Source organism: Protopterus annectens, chromosome 4.part1, assembly GCF_019279795.1.
Source record: "Protopterus annectens isolate FY-2018-M chromosome 4.part1, PAN1.0, whole genome shotgun sequence".
In the NCBI taxonomy this organism is placed as follows: Eukaryota; Metazoa; Chordata; order Ceratodontiformes; family Protopteridae; genus Protopterus; species Protopterus annectens.
The window spans coordinates 842,978,552-843,004,537 of NC_056734.1; the positions used below are offsets into that span (position 1 = coordinate 842,978,552).

Genomic DNA, 25,986 nt, shown 5'->3' on the forward strand with positions numbered 1-25,986 from the left:
CTAGTACCAGAAGAGGAAAATGAACAAGGTTTCTATTCCAGACTTTTCCTGGTACCCAGAAAAGACAAATCATGGCATCCAATTCTGGACCTGTCTACTCTAAACACCTTTCTGGACATTCCAAAATTCAAGATGCTGACTCTTCACCAGTTACTTCCTATGCTAGGCAAGGATGCCTGGTTGGCAACTCTCGACTTAAAAGAGGCTTACCTGCATATCCCAATCAGAGAATCATGCAGAAGATTCCTACGCTTCAAAGCAGGCTGCATGCATTATCAGTTCTCTGCACTTCCTTTTGGCTTGTCTACTGTGCCCAGGGTATTCACAAAGTGCTTGGCTCCAGTAATTGCATTTTGCAGGCAAAGAAATATTCAAATATATCCATACCTGGACGATTGTCTAATTCAGGCAGAAAACCAGGCCATTCTTCTGAAACATCTGGCGTTTGTAAAAAGACTTCTAACCTGTCTAGGGTACACCATAAACGAAAAGAAATCTCAACTGGTACCCTCTCAAAAAATTACATTCCTAGGTGCAAGCTTGAATACAACTGCCCAGATGGCTTTCCTTACGCCAGAAAAGCAATTTCATTTTGTGACTTACAAACAGGCGGCCACAAAAACCCTACTATCTGCAAGGCAAATACTGCAAGCCTTGGGGTTCATGACCTCATGCATTCGTCTAATTCCATATGCAAGACTGCATATGAGGAAACTTCAAGTGGTACTTAAAAAGTTTATGGAGTCAACATTGTCACAGCTTGGAAACAATGATTCCTATCATACCTTGCCTGCGTCTAGAGTTCCTAAGGTGGGCAGAGGCCTGCCACCAAAACAAGGGACTGCCATTCACACCACCCCCTGCTGCTCAAACCCTAACTACAGATGCATCAGACTATGCATGGGGGGCTGATCTGGCAGGGAAGTGCATTCAGGGCGAATGAAACCCAAATCAAATGCACCTTCATATCAGTCAAAAAGAAATGCTAGCTGTACAGAATGCACTGACAGCCTTCAAGGACTACCTTCATCCAGGACAATTACTGATAAAGACGGACAACACCACGGTTATGTGGTACATAAACAAGCAGGGGGGTACACATTCCTACCCCCTCTGCAGACTAGCCATGGCATTGTGGAACATGGCCTTGAGCTACCAAGTACAACTACAAGCTCAATTCCTGCCAGGAAAGCAGAATGTTCTGGCAGACGAACTAAGCAGAAATCTCATGGACCCTCACAAATGGAAACTGGAACCACAGATTTTCAACATATTGACATGCAAATGGGGGGAGCCCAGACATAGATCTTTTTGCCTCACCCCAGAATTACAAGTTGGACAAATTTTGCACAAAAACTCATCACAAATTTCGGCTGTAAAAAACCTATCAGTCTATGCCTTTCCCCCTCTGCCTTTGCTCTCCAAAGTTCTACTAAAAGTCAAACAGGACAAACCAAAAATAATTTTGATTGCCCAGACTGGCCTCGCCAACACTGGTTGGTACCCACTCCTGCGCATCTTGTCACCTGCCTCAGACACCTTCCTCACTGTCTCAGCAGGAGAACCAAATTCTACACCCTCAGCTCCAAACATTAAATCTTGTAGCACGGCTAATCACTTAAATTCACCCTTAGCAAACCTGTGATGGATGTTATTTTGGAGGCGAGAAGACCTAGTACTAGAAAATCTTATGCTGACAAATGGAAAATATTCTGTGCCTGGAATCAATCTCAAGGAATGAGCACAATAGTGCCCAATTTACCTCAGATTTTGCAATACTTAACTGAAATGCTTCATAAGTGCTTGTCTTTATCTTCCATAAAAATCCATGCTCAGCCGTTTCAGCTCATTACAACACAGACCCCCCCCCCCTTTTCTCTCATCCTCTTCTAAAGCAGTATCTCAGAGGGGCCAAAAACTTGAGACCACCCAGGAGAGCTCCAACCCCTGCCTGGGACCTTAACTTTGTATTGGAGAAACTCACTCTACTTCCTTTCGAGCCAGCTGCAACTGCACACTTAAAATTTCTTTCCTGGAAAACAGCCTTCCTTTTAGCAATCACTTCAGCTAGAAGGATATCTGAATTACAGGCCCTTATGGCAGTGGAACCTTTCATCATCTTTCATGCGGACAGGGTGTCACTCAGGACCAATCCATCCTTCATGCCCAAGGTGGTATCCAGTGTGGCTCTTAATCAGTCCATTCATTTGCTAACTTTCCCAGTCCACAGAACAAGGGAGAGCCTATTCTGCATTCATTGGATGTACACAGACAACTTAGATTCTACTTGGACAGGACTAAATCTCAAAGAAAATCTGAACAACTGCTGGTAGCATTTGCTGCAGGGGCAGAGGCGAAGGCTATTTCAAAGCAAACCATTTCTAAATCGATAAGCCATTGTATTCATTTCTGTTATAAGCACCATGGGAAACCTATCCCCCAGGGGATCAGATCTCATTCCACCAGGGCTGCATCTACTTCAGCAGCCTTTCTCAGAGGTGTTCCTACCAGGGATATTATAGAAGCTGCTACCTGGTGTTCAGTTCATACTTTCATCAAGCATTATCACTTACCAATTTTCTCTAAATCCAGAGCTGGCTTTGCCACTGCTGTTTTGCAGGGCCTTATAGCTGGTCCTAATGATGCATAAATCCATCCTACCAACCTTAGCTTTGGGAATCTACCCAAATGTAATGACTGCAACAGTGAAACACTATGAACATAATACAGTTGTGTACACTTACCATAAATGTAGATGTTCAAGTGTATTCACTGTTGCAGTCCTGGTTACCCTCCCTCCAGCCCCCTGTTTTCCTTTTACTATACCTCTTCTTTCTTTTATTATGCTTAAAAGCCTTTTTGGTGTATTTGCTTTTGTTTGGAGGTATATTTTTGTTTCTTATTTTATATATATATATATATATATATTTTGCTCCCCATTTGGGGGGCACCTGACATCTGGAGGCAAGAAAAACTGATGTAATGGCGTCAGCTGCATGTTTTATACCCCTGACGTCATGGCAGAAGAGATAGCAACCGACGCAGGACCCAAGACTTTGTTAATCAGGCCGACTGAGGGCAACCTGCCAGCAGATTACCCAAATGTAATGACTGCAACAGTGAATACACTTGAACATCTACATTTATGGTAAGTGTACACAACTGTACTTTCCTTTTTCTCCTTGGACTGTTGTTCCTCCTGGGGATTTTCATTTCTGAGGAAGTTAAATCACCTTTGTGTCCTACTCCATGCACAGGGAGCTTGCATGTGATGTATGACATCCCTATCACAACCTAAGGCTTTGGTAAACTGTCTGGATGCCAGGTTGCCCTAGTCAGGGATCCTTACTGTAAGGCATACTGCAACAGTGAAGAGAAGGACATCTACTGTTATGGAAAGATTTTACATAACTGTACTTTCCTCTCTTAAGATGTCTTGTCATTCTCACATAATGGTTTCATTTACCTTCCAGTTTTCTTTCTGGATGCTGAAAATGGAATGGTTTCTATTTTTCCATATCCTTAAGTAAGTTCCCCAAAATCGGGCATTTGCTTTCCCACTTGCAGGTTACCTCAAAACAGCCATCCAGTTTAAATCCCTTGACATGTGACTTTACCGGTTACTTACCTTTCATCATCACATTCAGGAAAGTCCAAAGTTAGTTAGCATCTTTTCTGGTCATGGAAATTCTCAGGATTTATTTAACTTGAAGACACAGTGTTAGACAAAGGGGTACTATCACCACAGCTAGAATATAGCCTTTAGGCCACTACAGACTGAATTTCTAGATTTATAACTCTATATCCCCCAAAATAAAAGTACTGTTACAGTGTTTTCCAAAAAGCAAAATGGCTGCCAGTCAAAAAAGTTTGACCTACTTTTAGCTTTCCTTATATTACTTCAAGTCTTACATTTTATCTAGTCAGCAACTAAGGCCAGCAATTTGTAGTTTCAACTTCCATTCAAAAATAGAGGAATCCATCATGTAGAGATATTGCTAAAGCAAGCTTTATTATTACTAACTACTCTGTACCCTATATTGTGGTAGTCTTCCTCTTCATCAGAGCCGTCAGTGACTTCAGACATTTCCATACCTGTACAGTGCCCCAAATCAGCACTTATTTAGGTGTGATGTTTCACCCATCACATTGTTAAGTGAACATCCCTTGACCTTTTCACACCACTCTGGTCTATTGTCTTCTGCACAATTTCTACTAAACTGTGAACCTTCAGTCTTTCACTGCACTCATACTGTTCTCCATTCTCACCTACCCTTTTTCTGTCTTTACCTGTAACCTATCATGTCACTCCAGCTATCACCTCTTCTGCCATAGATAATGCTAACATTGCTAGAAATTCTCCTGCAGCTAAAGGAATTTATCAGCACATATGATTTGTGTAACCTGTATAACGTGTACTACTGCAGGATGGATAAAATGTACTGTAACTATTCACTATGCAAGCTAGTACATTGCTATGCTGTGAAACACATAATTACTTGAATGTGTATGTGCTTGCACTATGCTCATTGACTGTGTCTAAAATGGTGGTTCAGCACATTCCTCCAGTCACCAAACAGTAAATAAAATAAGTAAAGTAAAAGTATTCTAGCTGTTCACAGTCAGTAGCAGTTTTAAGTGCTTTGGCTTCTTGAGCATAGAAGAGAAGCTGGTTGTTCGTTTACTCCTCAGTAAGAAGGGTTTTGCAGTTAACAAACAGACTACATCTAAGTATATTATAATCCAAATCTTTTGTCATCACAAGAATAGTGCAGGGCTGGCCATTCTTCTGACAGGTTATTTGACTGTGCGGCTGGCTCCTTGTGGCACATGCTTCAGGGATGTTTCCATGACAGGCATCTGTGCCACAGCCACCTGGTTATGTTTGCATACCTCAGCTGACCGTTACTATTCAGGCCACTGTTCCACAAGCAAAACATCCTTTAAAAGTGCTCTCATAGGTTCAAACTTAAATGCAGTGGGCCACTTAGAGTGAGATATAGTATGTACTTGATATATTTTAATATTTGATCGAACCTTCTGCATTGGGTGACTTATTTCATCCCCACATGACTCTTGCTTGGTGCATCCAGCTGCTGGCTTTGCAGCAAATAGATATTTACATAATTAAGCAAGTTTATACTTTTGTAAGTTTGTTAGTCTTGTTTTCTTGCAGGAGGAGCCTTACATTTGACCAGTGGTAAAAACTGAGGCTCATATTCCTTTTGGCCTCAGCACTGGGAGACATTGTACAGGCTAAAGGATTTTATGCCTAGACCAAGGGAAGCACAGCCATTTTAAGAATCAGCACAAAAGAAGAATGTAGTTATTCTACCCTCTGAAATACCCCTGTGAAAAAGATATAAGAAATACTCAAATATTTTATATATGACCAGTGGCCCCTTCTTCATATTCCCTGGAATGTTGCTGTAGGTCCTAAAACACCAGGCAGTACTTGTTTGTATGAGTTTTCCAGTTACTAAATTGTGCTTAAACAGAACTTTGTTTACAGTATCCATGGATGAATCATGTGTATGCTACAGAATATGTTGTCAGCATTATATATTTTAATGCGATAAAGTAGTTGAAAGTGACACATTGATAAGTGGAAGTTAGGTTATTTAGTTGAAAAAAAAGCCCTTATGAGCTCTCATATTTGTTTCACAGAAGACTTCTTGAAATCCAGAAGAGGCATGAAGTAGAGATGAAACAGCTACATGCCAAACTAGAAGCGACTGTTTCCCACTATGAAAGGAAGATGCAGAAACTGCAAAACGGTCTCCTACGACCCAGTTCTGATCTGCTTGCTGGTGCCCAGGGTAAATTGACTGATGCCAGTAGGAGTAATTCAAGTGACTCTGTTTCTTCTAAGTCACAAAAAACGCAAAGGACACTGGATGAAAATGAAGCTAATTTCTCAGACAGTGCATCTATGGAGTCCCTACCTCTGACAGTGAATGACGAATATGTTCCTTTGGTAAGTTGCCCATTAGATTTAACATAATTTTTGTTCCATGGGTGTAGAATAATAGCACTGTCTTAGGCCAGTTACATGAATATGCCAGACGACTGCTGTGGAATTTAAAGCCTTCAGAATTGCTATTTTAGGTGCATACTGCTGTACCTGTCATTCATTTGTGGCATTACTGATCAATACTGGTGGATTTAGTGCATGTCAGCATGTTAAATGGCATCAGAAATACTCTGTTAATCCCTTCACCTGTTAAAGAGATGAGGGAAAACATGTCTAAACTGACTTGATGCATGTTGAGTAAAGGAATACTGTGTTTTGGGGTTGGTAGTATTTATGGAATGACAAAATGTATATAGGAGGCTGTCTGCACCTGTAATGAGGAAGGGACAGTGGTGGTGAAGAATAGATTTGAAGGGTATATTAAAATGGTTGCCTATCAATTTGAAGTGAGTTGGGTATAGACTAAGAAATATTGTATTAAAAATAAGAAAGAGAGGACAGGTTATTGGAAAGTTAGATAAACAGTAAATGGGGTTGTGTAGCAGAATAATGCCCTTGTGTGGCCCAGGCAACCCAAGTTCAAATAGTGGTGCAGGTAAGGAAGATAGTTGTGCCTATCCTAAAAGGGTGTGTGCACACCCAGGGTGCACGTAAATGGTTTAATTTCCCTAATGGGGACTTGGGAAACAATATGGTGCTGCATCAGGGTGAGTGGAGTGTTCTGAAGATGTCAACCCCTTACAGAAGTGAGAGGTGGTCCAGTGCTGATGCCTATTGCAAGCCCCACCCTTGGGGTTTTACTTGGTGTGCACATGGGTGGGAAGAAATGGGTAAAAGCACTCCCTCTGCAGCAATATGATGCTGCCCTAGACTGCCTTGATCTCCTCACTGTCCCCTAATATTGTCGGAGCAAGTACAGGGGAGGTGCAAGGGTTTGGTAGACACAACAGTTGAAGGAGGGCACTGGAAGCAGCTGATGGCCAACTGTGAGGGAGCCAAAAATAGCTAAAAAAGTTAACATGGAGGAAGAGTTAATGGTACAAATTGTGAGGGAGCCAAAAATAGCTAAAAAAACTAATGTGGGGGAAGAGGTAATGGTAGAAAAACACTGAATGATAACATTAATGTTTTGTAAGCAATGTGCTGTTGGAAGGCACTGTTAATGTTGTTGGGATCAGAGATACATAGGCTACTCAAGACAGTGGTTTGAATATGATAGTCCCCATGGCACAGAGTATTCATAAATCAGGAGAGTAAGGAGAGTGATTGAGATGTATGTCGCTTGTAGAAATAATGGATTTAAATGTTCATTAGAAGAATATGAAAATCATAAGCCTGTGCAAGACTAGTTTGAGATGTTACTAAAGTGCTAAATGACTTTAGAAATCCCAGGTTGTTAGTTACTTACTTAAAAGCAGACAGTGGATTTGGCATTCGAGAATTAAAAAAAAAAAATGACCATAGTGATTAGAGATTTTACTTTATTTGGTTTTAAAAGGACATAACCTTCCTACCCCAGTCAGTTGCAAGAATGACCACAGGAATCCATTGAAAACAGTCAAATGCATTTTCAATCCCAATTGCTTTGAGAAGACACTACTGAGCTCCATGGTGCTGTTTAAAGTAAGCAGAACCTTTCCTGTGCCATTAATTCATGCTAGAAATCAACCAAGAGAAGTGTAAATTACTGCATTGGTTAGGGAAATTCTTGGATAGTGCTGCCTCTAGGTTTATTTCAACGAGACAGTAGTCATCTTCACATCCCCTCCATTCTACACAAACTTCTTTAGTGCTACACAGACTTAGTGAGCTGTAGACTAAGACTCCTGCTGCATAAGTGAGAAAGGACCAAGGAATACAAGGACTAACTCCTTATTTAGATAAAAACTAGAGAAACCTAGACTGAAACTGAAACATGGCTGGAGGGCTACCTTTTCACTGCTTTTCAACACCCCTCCTCAAGTGCCATCTAGACATGCCATATTCCTGTTTCCCTTCAGAGAGCTCATGCTTGGATTTTCCTTATCTATATTTTACTAGAGCAACTAACATTACTTTTCTTTCCCTACTTGCCATCAGTATTTGCTTACCCTTATTTTAGCTGTTCAGAAAGTTTTTCTTTATTTCCAGATATTGTTTATTTAGTTGGAATAAGGTTACATTCATGTGGGGCCCCCACTTTGTTTGCCCATGCTACACTTGACCTCACCTACCCTTCACTAGCCCTAGTTCCTGCATACCACTATGTGTATGGGATATAGTCTGCCAAGGACTGGCCAGCTTCCAAAGCTTTAGAACACCTTCCACACACCATAATAACTGTAGAGCTTAAAGAGAGCGGTATGAAGACAGTGGTTACGGTGGCAAAATCTCAAAACTTTCTTGCCATTGAAACATCCACCATGCTGCAGCTTCATGGGTTTCGTGCATACCTCTCAACCATACCAAATTCCTCTGTATTTACCGGTTTTGATGGCAAAATATTGGGGTGCCACAAATTCCTGAGTGGCCCCCTTAATTTCCTGGTCTCTCTCTCTCTTTTTTTTTATTTTTTATTTATTTTTTTTAATTTAACACAAAATGTTTGGCTGTCTCCACTCATCACCAGCCTATAGGGGCATGTGTGATGACATCAGCTACTGCCTGTTGGACTGAGGGAAAATACGAATGGCGGGCACGGACAGCATAACAGGTAAGAGGCAGACGAAAAAAACGTGTACAGTGTATGGCATTATAACTCAAATGTCTGGTGTGTTCAACCATGTCAGCTCGGTTGTAATTATTCGGCTTGCTTATCTATCTGCAATGCATTAGCGTGCTACATGCTACATGTATTTAATATTGCTGATTGTTCAACTTGCTAATCTGTGGTGTTCATGTTCATGGCAGTTGCTGCAGTCATTATCATGCTACGTGCTTCCTATATGTTTATTTAGTTAATATTTAGGTTGCTTATCGTGCTACATGCTACACGTATTTAATTTATTTAGTTAATATTTAGGTTGCTGATTATTCTGATTGTGTCTGGTGTTGTTCACGGCAGTTGCTGCAGAATGGCTGGTGGCATAACAGGTAAGAAGAAAAAAATGTGTATTTAGGTTGCAGTGTGATGCAAGTGGACCCCACCATGCAAGTTGTTTATCTGCCGCAAACTTTGCTGGGCCCCGGCATGCAAATTGATTGTCTGAGGTAGAGAGTGTGTGTGCATGTTTATCTGCCATTGTAGCACTGTGTATGTTTAGCTGCCATTGTAGCACCGTGCTTTTATTTTTCTGTGTGTTTATCTGTCTGCCGTTGTAGCACCACCATGCTTTTATTTTGCTGTGTGTTTATCTATCTGCCGTTGTAGCACCACCGTGCTTTTATTTTGCTGTGTGTTTATCTATTTGCCATTATAGAACCACCGTGCTTTCATTTTGCTGTGTGTTTATCTCTCTGTCATTGTAGAACCACCGTGCTTTTATTTTGCTGTGTGTTTATCTCTCTGTCATTGTAGCACCACTGTGCTTTTATTCTGCTGTGTGTTTATCTGTCTATGATAGTGTCGGGAATGGGGGCCTCCTCAAACTGCGTGCCTGCCAGTTTGCAAGATAGTGCTATTAACCCTAGATTGGAACTAAATCCGATGTAAATGCTTCCTGGCCTGGTGTGTAGTCCAAACCAGATGTCGAAAATATACTGTCCTTACTATATATGAGTTGTTGTGTCTTACCACTTTTCCCAGTTAGGGGTCATCACAGCAGAACTCCGGTCCGCTAATTATTGGCAGTAGATTTTTACGTGCTGAGTTGCCAGCCCTGACCCACAACCTTCAACAAAGGTATGCCCATTCACGCATGTCTCCACACAGAAAACGCTCTAGCTGAGAATCGAACAGGACAACATCTTACTGTGAGGCGACAGTGCTACCACAGCACCACCACCGCAGTCTTAAATTATATGACATACTTGTAGTTTATATCCACGAGCGCTCTTCTTGGCATGATACACTGGCAACACTGGCAAGGTTCCTAAAATAACTACACCGCTTAGGAGAACCAATAAAATGTTTAATGCAATTAGTGGGGAAATTAAGACTTAAAACTGTGGGGAGAGAAAAGAAAATGGGGTAAATATAGAGGCGCAAGGCAGAGTGAGTGTATAATCCTGTACAGTTATAATGTGACTAGGTAATGGGATAAAAAAGAAACTGGCAGTAGGGCAGAGTCAGAAGCAGGACTATTAGCAGAGGTGGGGAAGCAGAACAGGGGTGGAATCAAAATAGATGTTATAGAATGGGATAGCAACTCAGCAGTTCAGATCGTACCATAAAATAACTTAACACAAAGTACAACAAAATAACTATTACTAAAAATAATACAAGTCTGAACATTACAGTAAACAAATTAGCATAAGATGCAACAGTTCCCATTGCCACCTAATAAAGGAATGATGTGCACCACAGAATAGTAGAATTTTATTTACTTTTTTTTGGAGGGTTCATGCAGTAAATTCCTCCTGAACAGTGTATCAGACAGTTCAGAGTTGAAGTCTGACTCCTTGTCTAAATATATTTGTGTTCTATCACAGTTAGACTTTTGTCCCTGAACAGCAGGAAGACAGGCGTGTGGGAAAGTAGCTTCTAGTGTACCTGTGGCACTGATATTACTGGGAGCAGAACACAAGATCCAATGTAGTGTGTTTATTCATTCTGAGGACTAATCCATCCTAATCAAGGATCTGATTACCTTTGCAAAGATGTGAAGTTGTAACACAGGATGGGAATATGAATCTTATTACTTATACCAGTTAATGCTAAGCTCCCGAAGGAGTTGTATATCAGGTCTCATATGATTTGAAAACAGCCCAAAGGTAATCTTTATCCCCCACTGGCCAGATGCATTTTCTTTGGATGTAGGTTTCAGTGCTGTTTCAATGAATGCGAGATTCAAGGGAAGACCACAGAGAAGTTTTAATGCTAAGTCTATTTTCATTGTGAGACTGTATTGCCTTGTTTAGCAAATGTCTGTTAGTGTTTGTGCTATAAAATGTAAAATAAAATCTAAATAATCATTGTAGAAGTAAACCAGTATGCACATTTAGTGTTTAGGGTAGATGGGGTGAAATAGCCAAGTAATGGGACATTGGAATGGCTGCAGGGGGACTCTGAGCTGGAGCCATATTTTGGTAGTCTGTTCTTCAGCTTGTTTTAAAGTTGGTATCCCACAATTCCATCAAAGTGGGTGGGCTACATAATTGTGTATGCACATTTTATGCTAATCAGTATACAGATTTGTACCTATTTTTCATGGGCCTTGTCCAGATTTTTGATGTTTCCAGGTTGAGAGGTATGGTTTCCCGGTCGGTTAGCATTTCATAAAGATAGGCAGATAAGCACCTTGTTTGGGAGTACCATCTGTTTTCTGTGAGAAAAGAATGCATCTGTGTCAGGATTTTTGACTGGGGCTTAAGACAAGTGCTAGGGTGGTTGAAAGGATGTCCTTCAAGGATGCATCTGCAGTCCTTACATATGGGTTGTCCTGCCTCAGGCAGCCCTTCGGTCGGCCGGATTCCAAAGTCTGGGTCCGGCATCGGCTGATGTCACCCCTTCCCCGACGTCAGAGCGCCTGGGGTATAAAAGTGTCAGCCGACACCATCTTCCTTAGTCTTTCTTGCCGCGTGGTGCCCGAAGCAGAAGCAGTTCGCAAGTGCTGGTCGGCCAGCTCCTGTAACTTCAGCTACCGAAGACTTCAAAAAGCTAAGTACCCCGTTGGGGACTCTTTCTTGCCTCAGCCGATGTCAGATCAAATGCTTAAAGTTAATAATTGTTTGACTTGTGGGAAACAAATACCTCATAAGGATTTCCATTCCTGCTGTCTCCCCTGCCTAGGCCCAGACCACGACGTCTCGGCCTGTACTGCCTGTGCCTCCTTTAATCGACGCACTCTTAGGCGTCAGTCGGAGTTTGCAGAGGAATTTTTTGGGGCCAGTTTCTCTTATAAAATGCCGTCGGAGACTCCGACTTCTTATTTAACCATGAAACGGAAGGACAAGGATCGACACACGTGGTCCGTGGTTTCGGCTGAAACCGTGCCTAGGCCTACCGTGAGTGTCTCGGTCTCAGCTGAAACCGAGTCCTTGGTACTTCCTTCCATAGAAACCGCTCAACCGACAGCCTCGGCCCCGGAGGCCTTTTCTGAGTCGGTTATAGAATTACCCTCGGAAACCGGTGTTCAGGAACCTACCGACACCATTCCCCTAGACAAAACTACTCCAGCACGTGGGGCAGCCAGGCCCCCTGCATCCATGTCCATAAAAGCTTTCACTAGGGCTAAAGCTGCTAAGCAACAAAAACTCTGCCTACAGGGATCCACTACAGGTTCTCAGATGCTAAGTTTGGCTGAGGACCTAATTTCCTTAATTAGGGGCTCTCAGCCTCATTCGGACAGGGGCTCTCAACCCCCACTAGACAAAAGGCCCAGGGTTGAGTCTGCTGAACCTCAGTCCTCTGATGAGGCCTCGGATGGATCTGCTCTATCAGACTACCAGGAGGAGGCCTTCACGGCCTACGAGGATTCTGATGCAGAGGAATCTATTCCCTCTGCCTCCCCTCCTGAAGAGCTGTCCTTTGGGGAGACCCTTCACTCCATGAGAGAGCATTTCCAATGGCAGGGCCAGGAATTCTCCGATTCCAGGAAGAGATTAAGGACTTTTCTTAATTTACCTCAGCATAGACCTTTGGCTATTCCTCCTGTTTTATTTGTCATTGATGATGTGTATTCTGAGTCCAGCACTACCCCTGACACCCTTCCTCCGGCTCCTGTTAAACCCGATAGGTACTACAGGGTCCCGGACTCGCATCATTTCCTTTACAAGGCCCACTCTGCTGACCCAGAAACTATTTCCCAGGGTCCTAAAGGGGTTGCAGCTGCCACTACTAAAAATCCACTCCCCTCTGAAAGGGAGTCCAGGGCTTTAGAGAGATGGGGTAAAAAAGTGTACACTTCTTCCACTCTGTCTATGAGGGCTTTAAATTGTCAATTTCATATGATACAGTACCAAGAGTATTTGTTAGATGAATTGCAGAAAAAACTGTCTTCGCCTGAACCCCTAGATCGTAAGTCACGTCAGGATCTGGTACATAACTCACAACAGGTTAGCAACCATTTCTTGCAGTGTGGTTATGATGCATTGGAAGCTTCATGTAGGTCAGCAATGACAGGTGCAGTCATACGTAGACATGCTTGGCTGAAGGAACAATCTCTGCCAGATCATGTTAAGGCTAAGCTTCTGGATGCTCCACTGGAAAAGCAAAAGTTATTTGGCTCCACTGCTCAAGAGGTCTTAAAGAAATTTGAGGAAAAGGCAAAATCTGTACAAACAGTCAAGATTTCCTCCAGGTACAACCACCAAGATTCAGCAGAAATTGGCCTTCTAAGAATTGGTCCTTTCCAGAAGAGAGATTTCAAAGAGGCAAGAACAGGCGTGCCAGAGGTAGAGGGCAAGCTAGAGGCTCCTACAGAGGACGTCAATGGTAGCCTCCTAACCAGAGAGGTAGTGCAGGTCCAACAACTGCTGCACAAGGACAGACTCAATGACTTCACCTTGACCCCGCCGACCAGGGCTCAATTAGAAGCACCTTTGGGCGGAAAGTTGTCTTTATTCTCAAAAAATTGGCACAGTATTACACGGGACAAATGGACACTGCAAATAATAGACAAAGAATACAGGTTCCATTTCCATACATTACCAGAAAGAAAGGGAATGCCAAACCTACCACCAAATCAGAGGGCAGAGACTTTAAAACAAATTGCCAACCTATTGCAAATGAAAGCTATAGAAAAGGTTCCTCTCGCAGAACAAGGCCAAGGATTTTATTCCAGACTATTCCTTGTCCCAAGAAAAGAAAAACAATGGAGGCCTATTCTCGATTTGTCCGCACTGAATACTTATCTCATTGTGCCAAAATTCAAAATGCTGACCCTACAGCAACTCCTTCCCATGCTGGGCAAGGGGTCTTGGCTGGTAACTCTAGACCTCAAGGAGGCATACCTGCATGTCCCTATCAGACAAAGTTGCAGAAGACACCTCAGATTTCTTGCAGGTTCAGAGCATTATCAATTCTCAGCATTGCCCTTTGGCTTATCTACTGCACCCAGAGTATTCCCGAAATGCCTGGCATCAGTAATTGCACACTGCAGACTTCAGGGGATTCAAATATACCCGTATCTGGATGACTGCCTTATACAAGCGGACAGCCAACAAACTTTGGAAAAACATTTGAATTATGCCGTCTGCCTACTGCAGGCCTTGGGATACACAGTCAACATTCACAAGTCAAGACTTGTGCCATCCCAAAGAATAACTTTTCTGGGTGCGGAACTAGATACAACCACCCAAATGGCTTTTCTCACAGAAAAAAAACAAAGACAACTACCGGATTACTTCAAAAATCTAACAAAACAAACTCAGATGACTGCAAGGAAAATCCTGCAGGCCCTGGGTTACATGGCATCGTGCATTCTTCTGATTCCACAAGCAAGGCTACATATGAGAAAACTACAATGGTACCTAAGGAGTTTATGGTCTCAGCACAGTCACAGCCTAGAAGCTTTGATACCACTCATTCCATGCCTTCAAAAGGAATTCCTGTGGTGGGCCCAAGCAAGCCAGTCAAACAGGGGCCTGCCTTTCAGCAAACCAGTAACCAGCCAAACCATTACCTCACACGCTTCAGACCATGGATGGGGAGCACATATGGAGGACAGATGCATCCAAGGTCTATGGTCTCAGAAAGAATTGCGCATGCACATAAACCAAAAGGGAATGCTGGCAGTGATTCATGCAATCGAGGCCTTCAAGCTCTTTCTACATCAAGGCCACCTGCTAATAAGGACAGACAATACCACAGTTATGTGGTACATAAACAAGCAAGGAGGTACCCATTCCTACCCTCTTTGCAGACTAGCAATGAATCTTTGGGAACTTTCCCTAAAACTCAGTATAGAGCTGCAATCCCAGTTTGTGCCAGGAAAAGACAATATACTGGCGGACAGCCTAAGCAGAAATACCATGGACCCACACGAATGGATGCTGCACCCAGACATCTTCCTTCAGATAACACAATCATGGGGGAGGCCGGACATAGATCTTTTTGCCTCCCACCACAATCATCAGCTGAAGAAATTCTGCTCAAGGACATACCACCCACAAGCATGGAAAGTGGACGCTCTCTCTTTCAGTTGGAATACTCTAACAGTGTATGCATTTCCACCACTCCCACTAATGACCAAGGTCTTACTGAAAATCAAGACAGAGCAGCCAAAAGTGATTCTAATAGCCCCGGACTGGCCAAGGCAGCACTGGTACCCACTGTTACGGAGCCTGTCACACACGAAACCGTGGCCTCTACCACTATGGGTACTCCTTCTGACACAGCACAATTACAAAACTCTGCACTCCAGCCTGGAAACCCTGCAGCTGACAGCCTGGAGAATACCTTGACTCCTCACCAGGAAAAGCTATCCAAGAGAGTGAAGGATATCATCATGGAAGCTCGCAGACCTTCCACGAGAAAGACATATTCAGCAAAATGGAAACGATTCCACACTTGGAGCACCGCAAAGGGCCTAGATGCCACAGTGATGAGCATGGCACATATCCTGGAATACTTGGCAGACATGCTCCATAATGGCCTTTCTTACTCTTCCATAAAAATTCATGCTCCAGCAATTTCAGCAGAATACAATACTGATCCACCTGTCTTCTCTCATCCTCTCCTAAGGCAGTTTCTAAGAGGAATTAAAAACATCAATCCTCCAAGAAAACCACCAGTGCCTACATGGGACCTTAACTTCATGTTGGAAAAGTTGACTTTACCTCCCTTTGAACCAGCAGCATCTTCAGAGTTACAGTTCCTGTCTTGGAAGACTGCCTTCCTTCTGGCCATAACCTCAGCAAGAAGAGTATCTGAATTGCAGGCACTCATGGCAGTACAACCATTGCTTATTTTTCATCAGGACAGAGTCTCCTTGAGAACCAATCCTTCATTCATGCCAAAGGTGGTATCCAGGGTCTCATTGAACCAAGCTATTCACCTGCCTACCTTCTTTCCAAACCCACAAAGCAAGGGAGAGAAACTTCTGCATACCCTGGACATTCACAGACAGTTACGCTACTACTTGGACAGAACTAAGAATTTCAGAAAAACTGACCAGCTGTTGGTAGCATATGCTGCAGGCATTCAAGGAAAAGCAATTTCCAAACAGACAATTTCAAAATGGATAGGAAATTGCATTTGATTCTGCTACTGTTATCATGGAAAAGCTGTGCCAGCTAACATCAGACCTCATTCCACCAGAGCTACAGCCACCTCCACAGCCTTATTAAGAGGGGTGGCTACCAAGGACATTTTAGAAGCTGCTACATGGAGCTCTGTGCATACATTTTCCAAGCATTACAATTTACCCTTATATTCCAGATCCAGAGCAGGCTTTGCTATGGCAGTCCTGCAGGGCATTTTAGCTACACCATCATTTTCTTAGAGCCTACCACCCCCAGCTTGGCTATGGTATTCTACCCATATGTAAGGACTGCAGATGCATCCTTGAAGGACATAGTACAGTTTTGTACCTACCATAAATGTAGATGTCCGATAGGTATGCATCTGCAGTCAGGTTTACCCTCCCTCCTTCCCCTCTGTGGTACTTCTTGGGTACTTATCCCTCTTATAGCTAGCTGGGGTTATCTATTATGGTGTATTTGTTTTATATTACTGTGCATGTTTGCAATATTTTGTATTTCTACCAAATTTAGCCTTCCTTAGAGGGCACCTGGCATCTGGGGCAAGAAAAACTGAGGAAGATGGCGTCGGCTGACACTTTTATACCCCAGGCGCTCTGACGCCGGACCCAGACTTTGGAATCCTGCCGACCGAAGGGCTGCCTGAGGCAGGACAACCCATATGTAAGGACTGCAGATGCATACCTATCGGACATCTACATTTATGGTAGGTACAAAACTGTACTTTTCTGTCATAATAATCTTAAGTTTTACTTTTTATTCTGGGAGAAGGCCACTTTATTAGGGCTCCACTTACTATTTCTAGTTATTGTTTTTGATAGAGTGATAGGCCTGGGTTTGGACATTCCCTCCTCAATCTGTGAAAAAAAAAAGGTGTTAAGGAGGTTTTGGTCTGGACTCCTGCTTTCGGTTTGCCTTGGTTGTCGGTGCATATTTCTGCCATGATCAAGTTAGGGTCTTGAGACCACTCATCTGTTTCTGTGAGTCTCTCTGGTGATGCTGCTTTTGAAATTAAGGACTGAGAAGTGTACACGTCCTCCGCAGCCATTTGGCTTTCTTCTTCAGGCAAGAGAGAAACAATCTTGCTAGTATTAGAAAAAGGCATGAAAGTTGTTCTTTTACAGGAGTGTGCTAAGGAGCTTGTTTCCCAGAGAATATATTGTACAGTAAACTCTCAGTTAACCAGCACCCATGGGGATTGGTAGATGCCAGATAAGTGTAGTTTCTGGTTGCTTAAGAGGGACAGATTCATAACCCAGAGGCTCCCTTCACTCAGGAATAAAATCCCAGTCCAGGTTAGGCAGAGTCCCTCATTGACTCTCTTCAAGAGGAATCTTGATGAGTGGATGGGAGATCGTAGGTTTACCCCGGGTATCACTTCTGTGTCACTGTTAGACAGAGGCACAGTATACTAACCTCGAAAAAGGGCATTGCAAAATTAATTTAAAATGGATGGCGAAAGCCAAACACACTCTGGCTAGGCTTATAAATGCCCTAGGGCAGATAGCCTAGTATGAACCTATGAACTGTGAAAAACAGACCTGACAAATATAGTACCCTATACTATACCATACCATAAACACTGTATTGATTTGGGACGTTGTCGCATTCGATTCTCAGCTAAGTGTATGCGTGTGAGTGATCGGAGAGAGAAGTAATGAGTGAACGCATGTATGAAAGCTGAACAGACTGTGTGCGTGTGTGTCTTTGTGAGAGAGAGAGAAAGCTAAAAAATGTACAATCTGATGCAAACTGCATGAGTGAGTAAGTAGAGAGTATTGACATTTTAGCGATTTGACTTGTTTTCAGGTTGGGAAGAGGGAATTTATTTGTGTCTTCCTTTTTAAAACTCTAAAAACGTAAGGTATGCTTCTGTTGGGGGGAAAACAGTGCAACACATGAAAAACTGAATTGTTTATACTGTAGTGTATTTCTTCAATTTTTTTTTCTGAGTGCTTGAGAGTTCTGGTTGCTTCTGCTTACTGTACTTCTCAGTGCTCTTTTTCAGATGAGATCCTCAGGAAAAGGAAGCCTAAAATTAAGCATTTTTCCTGACACATCCCCTTCAGATAAGGCAGATAAAGAAAATCGACTGGGTTTTGCCAAAGGCTTATTGTAAAACCTTTCAGTCATTACAGCCAGGGTATTTCCTCCATTTAAAAAGGAAAAAGGTTCCTTTCTTACTCAGAGGCTGATTCACACTTTGAGGTACAGGAATTAGTCTTGACTAGACTATAACATTTTACTTTAGAAAAAGGTAAATCTGAGCCAGAAGGATTTTCTTCGGATTCCTGTCCTGAAGAGTTGCCTTTTTGTGACATTATTACCTGGATGAAGGATTTATTTCAGTGGGAACAAAAAGAAATAAAAGGCCCAGCCAAGACATTGTGATTTGCTACAGGTAGAGTTCCCTGAACCTGCAACTATCCTGCCTGTGTTGCCAGCCTTGGAGTGTGCTTTACTTGCAGCCAGCAGTTTGCCAGATGGTGAGAAAGTCAGATAAATGTTATAAAATTCCCCAGTCTCACAGTTTTGTTTTTTTCAAACCCCAGTACAGATCCTGCAGTGATTTCTTTTTACCAAACTATCTTTGTCAGAACTCCTTATGGCAGCTAACCATGTTCCATCTGTCAAATATTAGAGATGTTTTGATTGGTTTTGGGGAGAAAGTATATGGTACTTCCACCTTGGCCTTCTAAATATTGAATTGTCTGGCTCACATGTCTTAAGTTTCTAATGGCTTCCTTTGACAGTATGAGAAAGTTAATTCCTGACCACCTTTCTTCAGATATTTAGACAAATCTAAATGATTTAATTACTTCTGTCTTTTAGTAACTAATCCTTCTCAAAAATGTTCTTATGACACTTCGGCACCACTTGATGGTGCAGTGGTACAACGGTAGCTTTGTAGCCTCACAGCAAGAGGTTCTCCGGTTCTATTCTCAGCTGGAGTGCCTTCTGTACGAATTCTGCTCAGCTGGAGTGCCTTCTGTGTGGATTCTGCATGTCCTCCCTGCCTTTGTGTGGGTTTTCTTTGGCTACTCCAGTTTCCTCCCACGTTACAAAGACATGCATCTGGAGCATTTCTCCACAGGCCTCCACTGAAAATTGGCTTTGTTCCAAGTCAGACTTTCCCAGTAAACAAATGTTAAATAAATAAAAGTAAATTCTGATGCTGTTTTTTAAGCAGCTGCCACTGGGTCAGTAATGTGAAGGTTTGCTTGGCTGTATTCTCAGAATTTACCAGAGGATGTGAAAGCTGTGCTCCTGAATGATTCACTGAATAAAGAAGTAATTATCAAAGTTGGTGAAAGTTAATTCAGAAGATTGTACCTAAATATAAGAGGAACTTTACTTCCCATTCTGGTTCATTTTGTATAAAACAAAATAAGCAATCCCAGTAAAACACATGCAGGCAGATGGACAAACTTTCAGAAAACAGTACAGGATTCAAAAAAGTAAGTAGGGTTCTCCTAAAACAAAGGGCAGTGTAAAAAGCTGATTGACTATATGTCTCGTCTTGTTTTTCCCTTTCCCCACTCTGGCAACTCAGTAGAGGTTTCCCAAAGTCTAGTTCTTGATTTTCCTTTGTGGCACCAGTCAACTTCAGACACCTGAGGTCTGTAATGCCCTCATCTGGCAGAGGGATCCCCTTTCTCCTTTCCAAGGGATTCTTCTAGATCCATCCAGTCTGTTTCCTTGTATACTAAGTTGAATTCTTTCTCAGGGGGTTTTAGAACCTGCTCCTCCAGATCAAATGGGGAAGGTTTTTATTCAAGAATATTTCTGGTGTAAAAGAAAGAAGAAACTTGGAGACTTGTCCTAGACCCTTCTTTTCTAAACCATACCATAAAGATTCCAAAATACAAAATGTTTTATCTTTCTGCAATCTGTTACCTCTCATTCTAACTCACTTTCCTAGTTCTTAGGTTAATTCTACATAAACTGCCTTAATGAGTTATTTTAAGACAAGTCAGTTATCCAGTTTGAGAATCAAACCCTGCACCTTGTGTTTGTATGGTGAACACCTTAACCATTATGTCAATCCCTTCTCTTGATTAAAAATAAGTGCATCCCATTTCAATTCTTAAAGCTTTCAGATTTTTTTTAAAGATTTTATGTGACTGGCTTACTTTCAATTTTCTGTCATACACTTTGGATTGTTAACAGCTCCAAGAGTCTTTATGAAGTACCTTCATTGCAGGTTACAGGGCATTCACATTTTTCCATATTTAGATGACTGCCTTATTTTTGCAGACTGTTTCATTTCATAAGTTGTCAGGAATCTCTTTCTGGGGTACCCCCCCCAAACCTGGAATTTTAAATGAACCTAGAGAAATCATCCTTGATCCATTCCCCACAATGGCTTTTCTGCCTCAGGACAAAGTGGAATTTTATATGGAACAGTTTGATATTTGACAACCATACTGATATCTACCAGGACATATCTTTGGATTTTATTTTTCATGGCCTTTGGCCAGACTTCACATGTGAAAAAATGCAATGGTTCCTCAAATCACTTTGGACCTAACACCAGCACCCCCTGTCCGTTTAGCTCCTGTTGCTGGGGTTTGTCAAAATGGCAATAGACTTGTGAGTAAATCTGATATCTTTAAATCCAGATATTTCTTTAACCCACTGGGCCTAACTCCCTCTGTAATCAGTTATGCCTCATACTGTGCTTGGTGAGCTGTAAGCAAAGAGGTGAAAGTACATGCCCAGCAGGAGAAACTGAAACACTTAAATGTAAAAAAGTGATTGGCAGTCATACATGCTCTAAATCACTAAACCATCTTTGCATTCCAAGCTGTCTACTAGTAATGACACATCACATCACAATGACTTGATACTTAAACAAGGGATACCAGATAATACCCCATTTACTGACTAGCTATGGTGCCAAAGCAAGATCCAAGAGCCTTTTAAGGCTTTGAAACCTATGATTCTACAGTATAATTGTGAGTTATTGTCCTCATGCCTTTCTTACTCTTCTATCAAGACTTACTTTTTGGCCATCAGTGCTCGTCTGCCCATGGATTCTCCCCCCTTCTACCATACATGAAGTAAAACAGTTTTAGAAAGGGGTTTAGCATATCTGTCTGCCTAAAAGACAGGTGGTTCATGCTTGGGATCTTAATTTTGTACTGGAAAAACTTGTACGTTTTCCTTTTGAACCTGCTGGCTTAGCTAATTTAAAAATGTCTTCACATCGATCACTGCTATAATAACCTTAGCTATGCAGGTTGTATGCTGCATAGAACACCTGTTACAGAGTCGAAATTTGAAGTTTTTTTTTTTGAAAAAAAGGCATGAATATGTTAATAAAAATTGGGAAATTAAGTGGTGTGGATCTTGTTCCCACTGTAGGTATGTATTAGACATGGGTTCTATTACTGTTGGGAATTATCTCAAGATTATAACATCAAATTGGAAATTTAATTCTAATGCGTGGGTGTGGGTTGTATGACTGTATGCCTAATCTGTTCAATGTTCTACATTGGGAAGGCAGAAAGGGCACAGAAATGTATGTACTAAAATATTTATGTTATTAAGAAAGGGGACATGGTGAACACTTTAGCTAAACATGCCTGTGACCAAGAAAAATAGAACAATTCCACCAAGGCACGACTTCACTATATCCACACGAGCAAGTTTTATTGGAACACACTTTCTTTTAAAATACAACCATAAACTCTGTTATCACCACAAATGCGTTTTCGTCTTCTAAAGACAGAATGCATTTATATTTCTATTTTTGCATTTATATTTCATATATATATATATATATATATATACATACATATAGATATATATATATATATATATATATATATATATATATATATATATATATATATGAAATAACAGAGGTTAGAGAAGGTTTTGGAGATATTTATGTATGTGTTTAGAAATGTTTTTAAAAAAAAAATTTAAAAGGCTTATAGGGAAGAACATCTATTAAGTATATGTAATTAATTAAGAAAATGCACCAATTGGGTAACAGTATTAATTAAGTATAGGGTATTTTAGGGGAAGAATTGTAAAAGGTATGCATTTCTATTTCATCTGAGGAAGTCTTTAGAAGACAAAAACGCATTTGTGGTGATAATAGCGTTTATGGTTGTATTTTAAAAGAAAGTGTGTTCCAATAAAGCTTGTTCGTGTGGATATAGTGAAGTCGTGCCTTGGTGGAATTGTTCTATTTTTCTTGGTTTTGGCTGTATTTTCAGAGCAATTTACTTTCCTGTTTGTTTTGGTTGTTGGAGTCATTGCTTTGTGGGATGGAAGAGGCTTCGACGTCTTCACAGGTTAATCCAGGGAGAGGCGGAGATTTGGACAAGATTGACAGAATGATGCACCAGTTAACACAACTGATCAAATTTTTAATGCCCACTTGTCAATCACTAGTCTTGGCTTCATCACGCCCACCGGGGAACCAGGAAATGCTTGGTGGAGGGGAAAACGCCGCGGAAAAAGTAAGTTTGGCAATAGAACCTGGTGTTAATGTTGTATCTTGTTGTATCTTAACAATGGACATAAACCAACAAAAGACCTAGTAGCTGAATGTGATGGTTTCCCTACGATTTTCTTGAGTAACAAGACGAAAGACGTGAAAGAGGATGTAACAGGAAACAATGATAATGCAAACATGGCCAGTGGACAAAATCATTATGGACAAAGGTATAGAACTGATTTCAAGACTTTAGTACAGTTAAAATACTGTTTTAATGAAAAGAAAAAAACTGTCTTCAAATTCTGAAGTGGACAGAAATTTAGCATATGAGCACAATGTTAATTTGTTAGATGAACTATTGTTTAAATATAAAAATATGGAAATGGAAAATGCATACCTAAAGGAATGTCTTAGATTAAAAATTGTACCCAAAGGGCTAAGCGTGCATAAGTACCCTAACAAAGTGAAAGAAGGTAGTGATTTTCATAAAGATTTACTACTTATTTTTGACAGTTGTAGGTTTGAAATAATTAAGGTTATTATGAGAGAAAATGAAAGAGAAATGGAGGGTTTATATGGTAGGATAGATGAAATTAACCACAAATTTACTAACGACCTTATGTTCTCGATTGAGGATGGGAAGAGAAAGTATTTTGATACACTAAATAAAACTGAAGGTAAAATAAGAAATGGATATGAAAGGAAAAGTAGGAAAATTGAGAGAGATGTTAAAGAGTACAAAGACAAGGTTAGCTATCCCAAGCCCAGGGAGTTCTTTAGTAAAAAGAACAACAGTAGGTACGAGGAACGATGGAGACAGCCCCCTTTTTTGGATATGGATGGGCGGGAAGTAGGTGAACAGATAGAAAACATTAATGACCCCTCAGAGTATCCCCCTTTACGGAGATCAGAAAGAATAAAGAACAATTATCAAAAAAACTACAAGTATGGGGGATATGGGGGGGGGGAGCAGCAACAACAACGACTGATTTTGTAAAATTTACATACAAGATTAACAAAGATGAATTGGAATATTTGGATAGTTCCATAATGAAATGGGAAGGTACTTGCAGTTCAAAGATTTATCGGATAGAAACTTTCTCAAATTCATATTTAGCGTACAATAGTGCACATCCCCTACACCAGAAACAAGGAATTGTCAAGGGACAGTATGTTAGGGGTAGTTGTATGACATCAAGAGAGTGTGATTTTGATCAGGAATGTAAAACATTGAGGGAAATGTTTATAGAAAGAGGTTACCCCAACGATTTTATAAAAAAAATATGGAAAAAGAGGTCAGAGAAGGGAGGCAAGATAGATTTAAACCCATTTTGGGGAATAAAACAGGGCTAAGTATGGAAAAGGTTAAAACAGCCAACAGTGAAGGTGAAGGAAATTTTGTGATTGATTATAGTGGAGATGCAGTAAGAATAAGAAAAATGTTAGAAGAATGGACTAGATTTGGTGAAATATCTGACCTAGAAGGCATTTTTGATAACCCTTTAAGATGTACATACAGGAGGGGTAGAAGTCTAAAGGCTATATTAGAAGGTAAAAAAGATGGCCTTAAGTGCAAAGAGGGCAAAGTAGGGACCTTTAAATGTGGACGATGCTCCCAATGTCCATATATTTATATGAGGGACACTATCCTGGTCAGTAGTAGGGACTATGCAAATTGTGACACTAGTGGGATAGTTTATATAGGGCTTTGTGACCATTGTGAAGCATTTTATGTAGGTAAATCAGAAAAAAAAAACAGAATTTATGAGCATAATTATGAAATTAGAACAAAATGTACTAAAAATGCTCTTTATAGACATACGATAAGTTGTCAAGAAGGTAAATTTAGGTTCTTTGTACTGGAAGTAATTCCAAAAGACATAAGAGGAGGTCCATGGGAGACTTCCATAGAATATAAAGAATTACTTTGGCAACTATCACTGGAAGCTACTAGATTCCCAGGTCTGAATGATACAGTATCACTTGCCCCAGTTTTAAAGCTAAGGGCGGCAAAAGTATTAGTGTTTCTGTAATAATTTAATCTTTGTTAAAAAGAACAAAATTAATTTATTTTATTATTTCTGCAAGTATAACTGTTTGAAGTATTTGTTTAAGGAACACATGTATAGCACTTTAATTCCATCTTTGGACACAAGATGGTGCTATTGTCCATAGTTTTATGTAAGAATAGGTTTTAACATAGTAAATCAAAATGCATTTATATTTATATTTTTGTATTTATATTTTTATATATATGAAATAACAGAGGTTAGAGAAGGTTTTGGAGATATTTATGTATGTGTTTAGAAATGTTTTTATAAAAAAAGTTTTTAAAAGGCTTACAGGGAAGAACATCTATTAAGTATATGTGATTAATTAAGAAAATGCACCAGTTGGGTAACAGTATTAATTAAGTATAGGGTATTTTAGGGGAAGAAATGTAAAAGGTATGCATTTTTATTTCATCTGAGGAAGTCTCTAGAAGACGAAAACGCATTTGTGGTGATAACAGTGTTTATGGTTGTATTTTAAAAGAAAGTGATGTTAAGTTGTCAATCTCGCCTTCATTCTTGCTTGATGGGTTCGGAGCCGATCCCTCGGCTCCGACTGCTTGCTAAGCTCGAGAGTCACTTTTACCAGCTCGAGGCAGCCCCATATCCCATGATGCAAGTAAGTACCCAGATCTCGCTTATGAGGTCCTCCTTTTACCAGCTCCTGGTAAGTGATTCATTTTACTAATATTCAAGCCCCTTTTTGTTAAAATCTTATTATTATTAGTTATAAGTTAATTATTTAGTTTTCCTGACAGAAAATTCCTGTCTCCCTTAATATTTTTTAGTCAAACTTTACCCATCCCATCCCGTCCCTGTTAGCGTGTGTGTGTGTTTATTTTAGGAATACCTTTTGGTATTTTCTTTAATTTAAGTTTTGACTGGTGTGTGTGTGTTTAAGCACCATGTCAAAGGAGAGGGTGTTTTAAGAAGTGTGACTCGTGCTGTCAGAAGATGTCTCTGACAGACGGTCACACTTCTGCCTGTATTGCCTGGGGCCTCTTCACCTGCAGGACTCCTGTGCTATTTGTCATTCCTTCAGCCAGAGAGTCCTGCAGGAAAGAATAAACTGATTCTTAGGGGCCTTCTTGCTGGAGGGCTCTCCGCTAAGTCGGCTCCAAAATCAGTTACATCTTCCAAGGCCCAGGCTTCTGTTTCTAAGCCTGCGGCCTCGGCTCCGTCGAGATCGCCCGCTGGAGCCGATCCTGGCTGAAAGCTTTCGCACC

At 41.0% G+C, this 25,986-nt stretch overlaps 1 protein-coding gene across 3 annotated transcripts in view; it reads left to right on the forward strand.

The window, feature by feature from the left end:
* Window positions 1-25,986, forward strand: part of CEP63 (centrosomal protein 63) — a 673,466-nt gene that overhangs the window by 600,264 nt on the left and 47,216 nt on the right. For all 3 annotated transcript variants that reach the window (XM_044070624.1, XM_044070622.1, XM_044070623.1), the window contains exon 14: window positions 5,668-5,977. In XM_044070624.1, coding sequence (XP_043926559.1) covers window positions 5,668-5,977 — 310 coding nt within the window. The remainder of the gene's footprint in view (window positions 1-5,667; window positions 5,978-25,986) is intronic.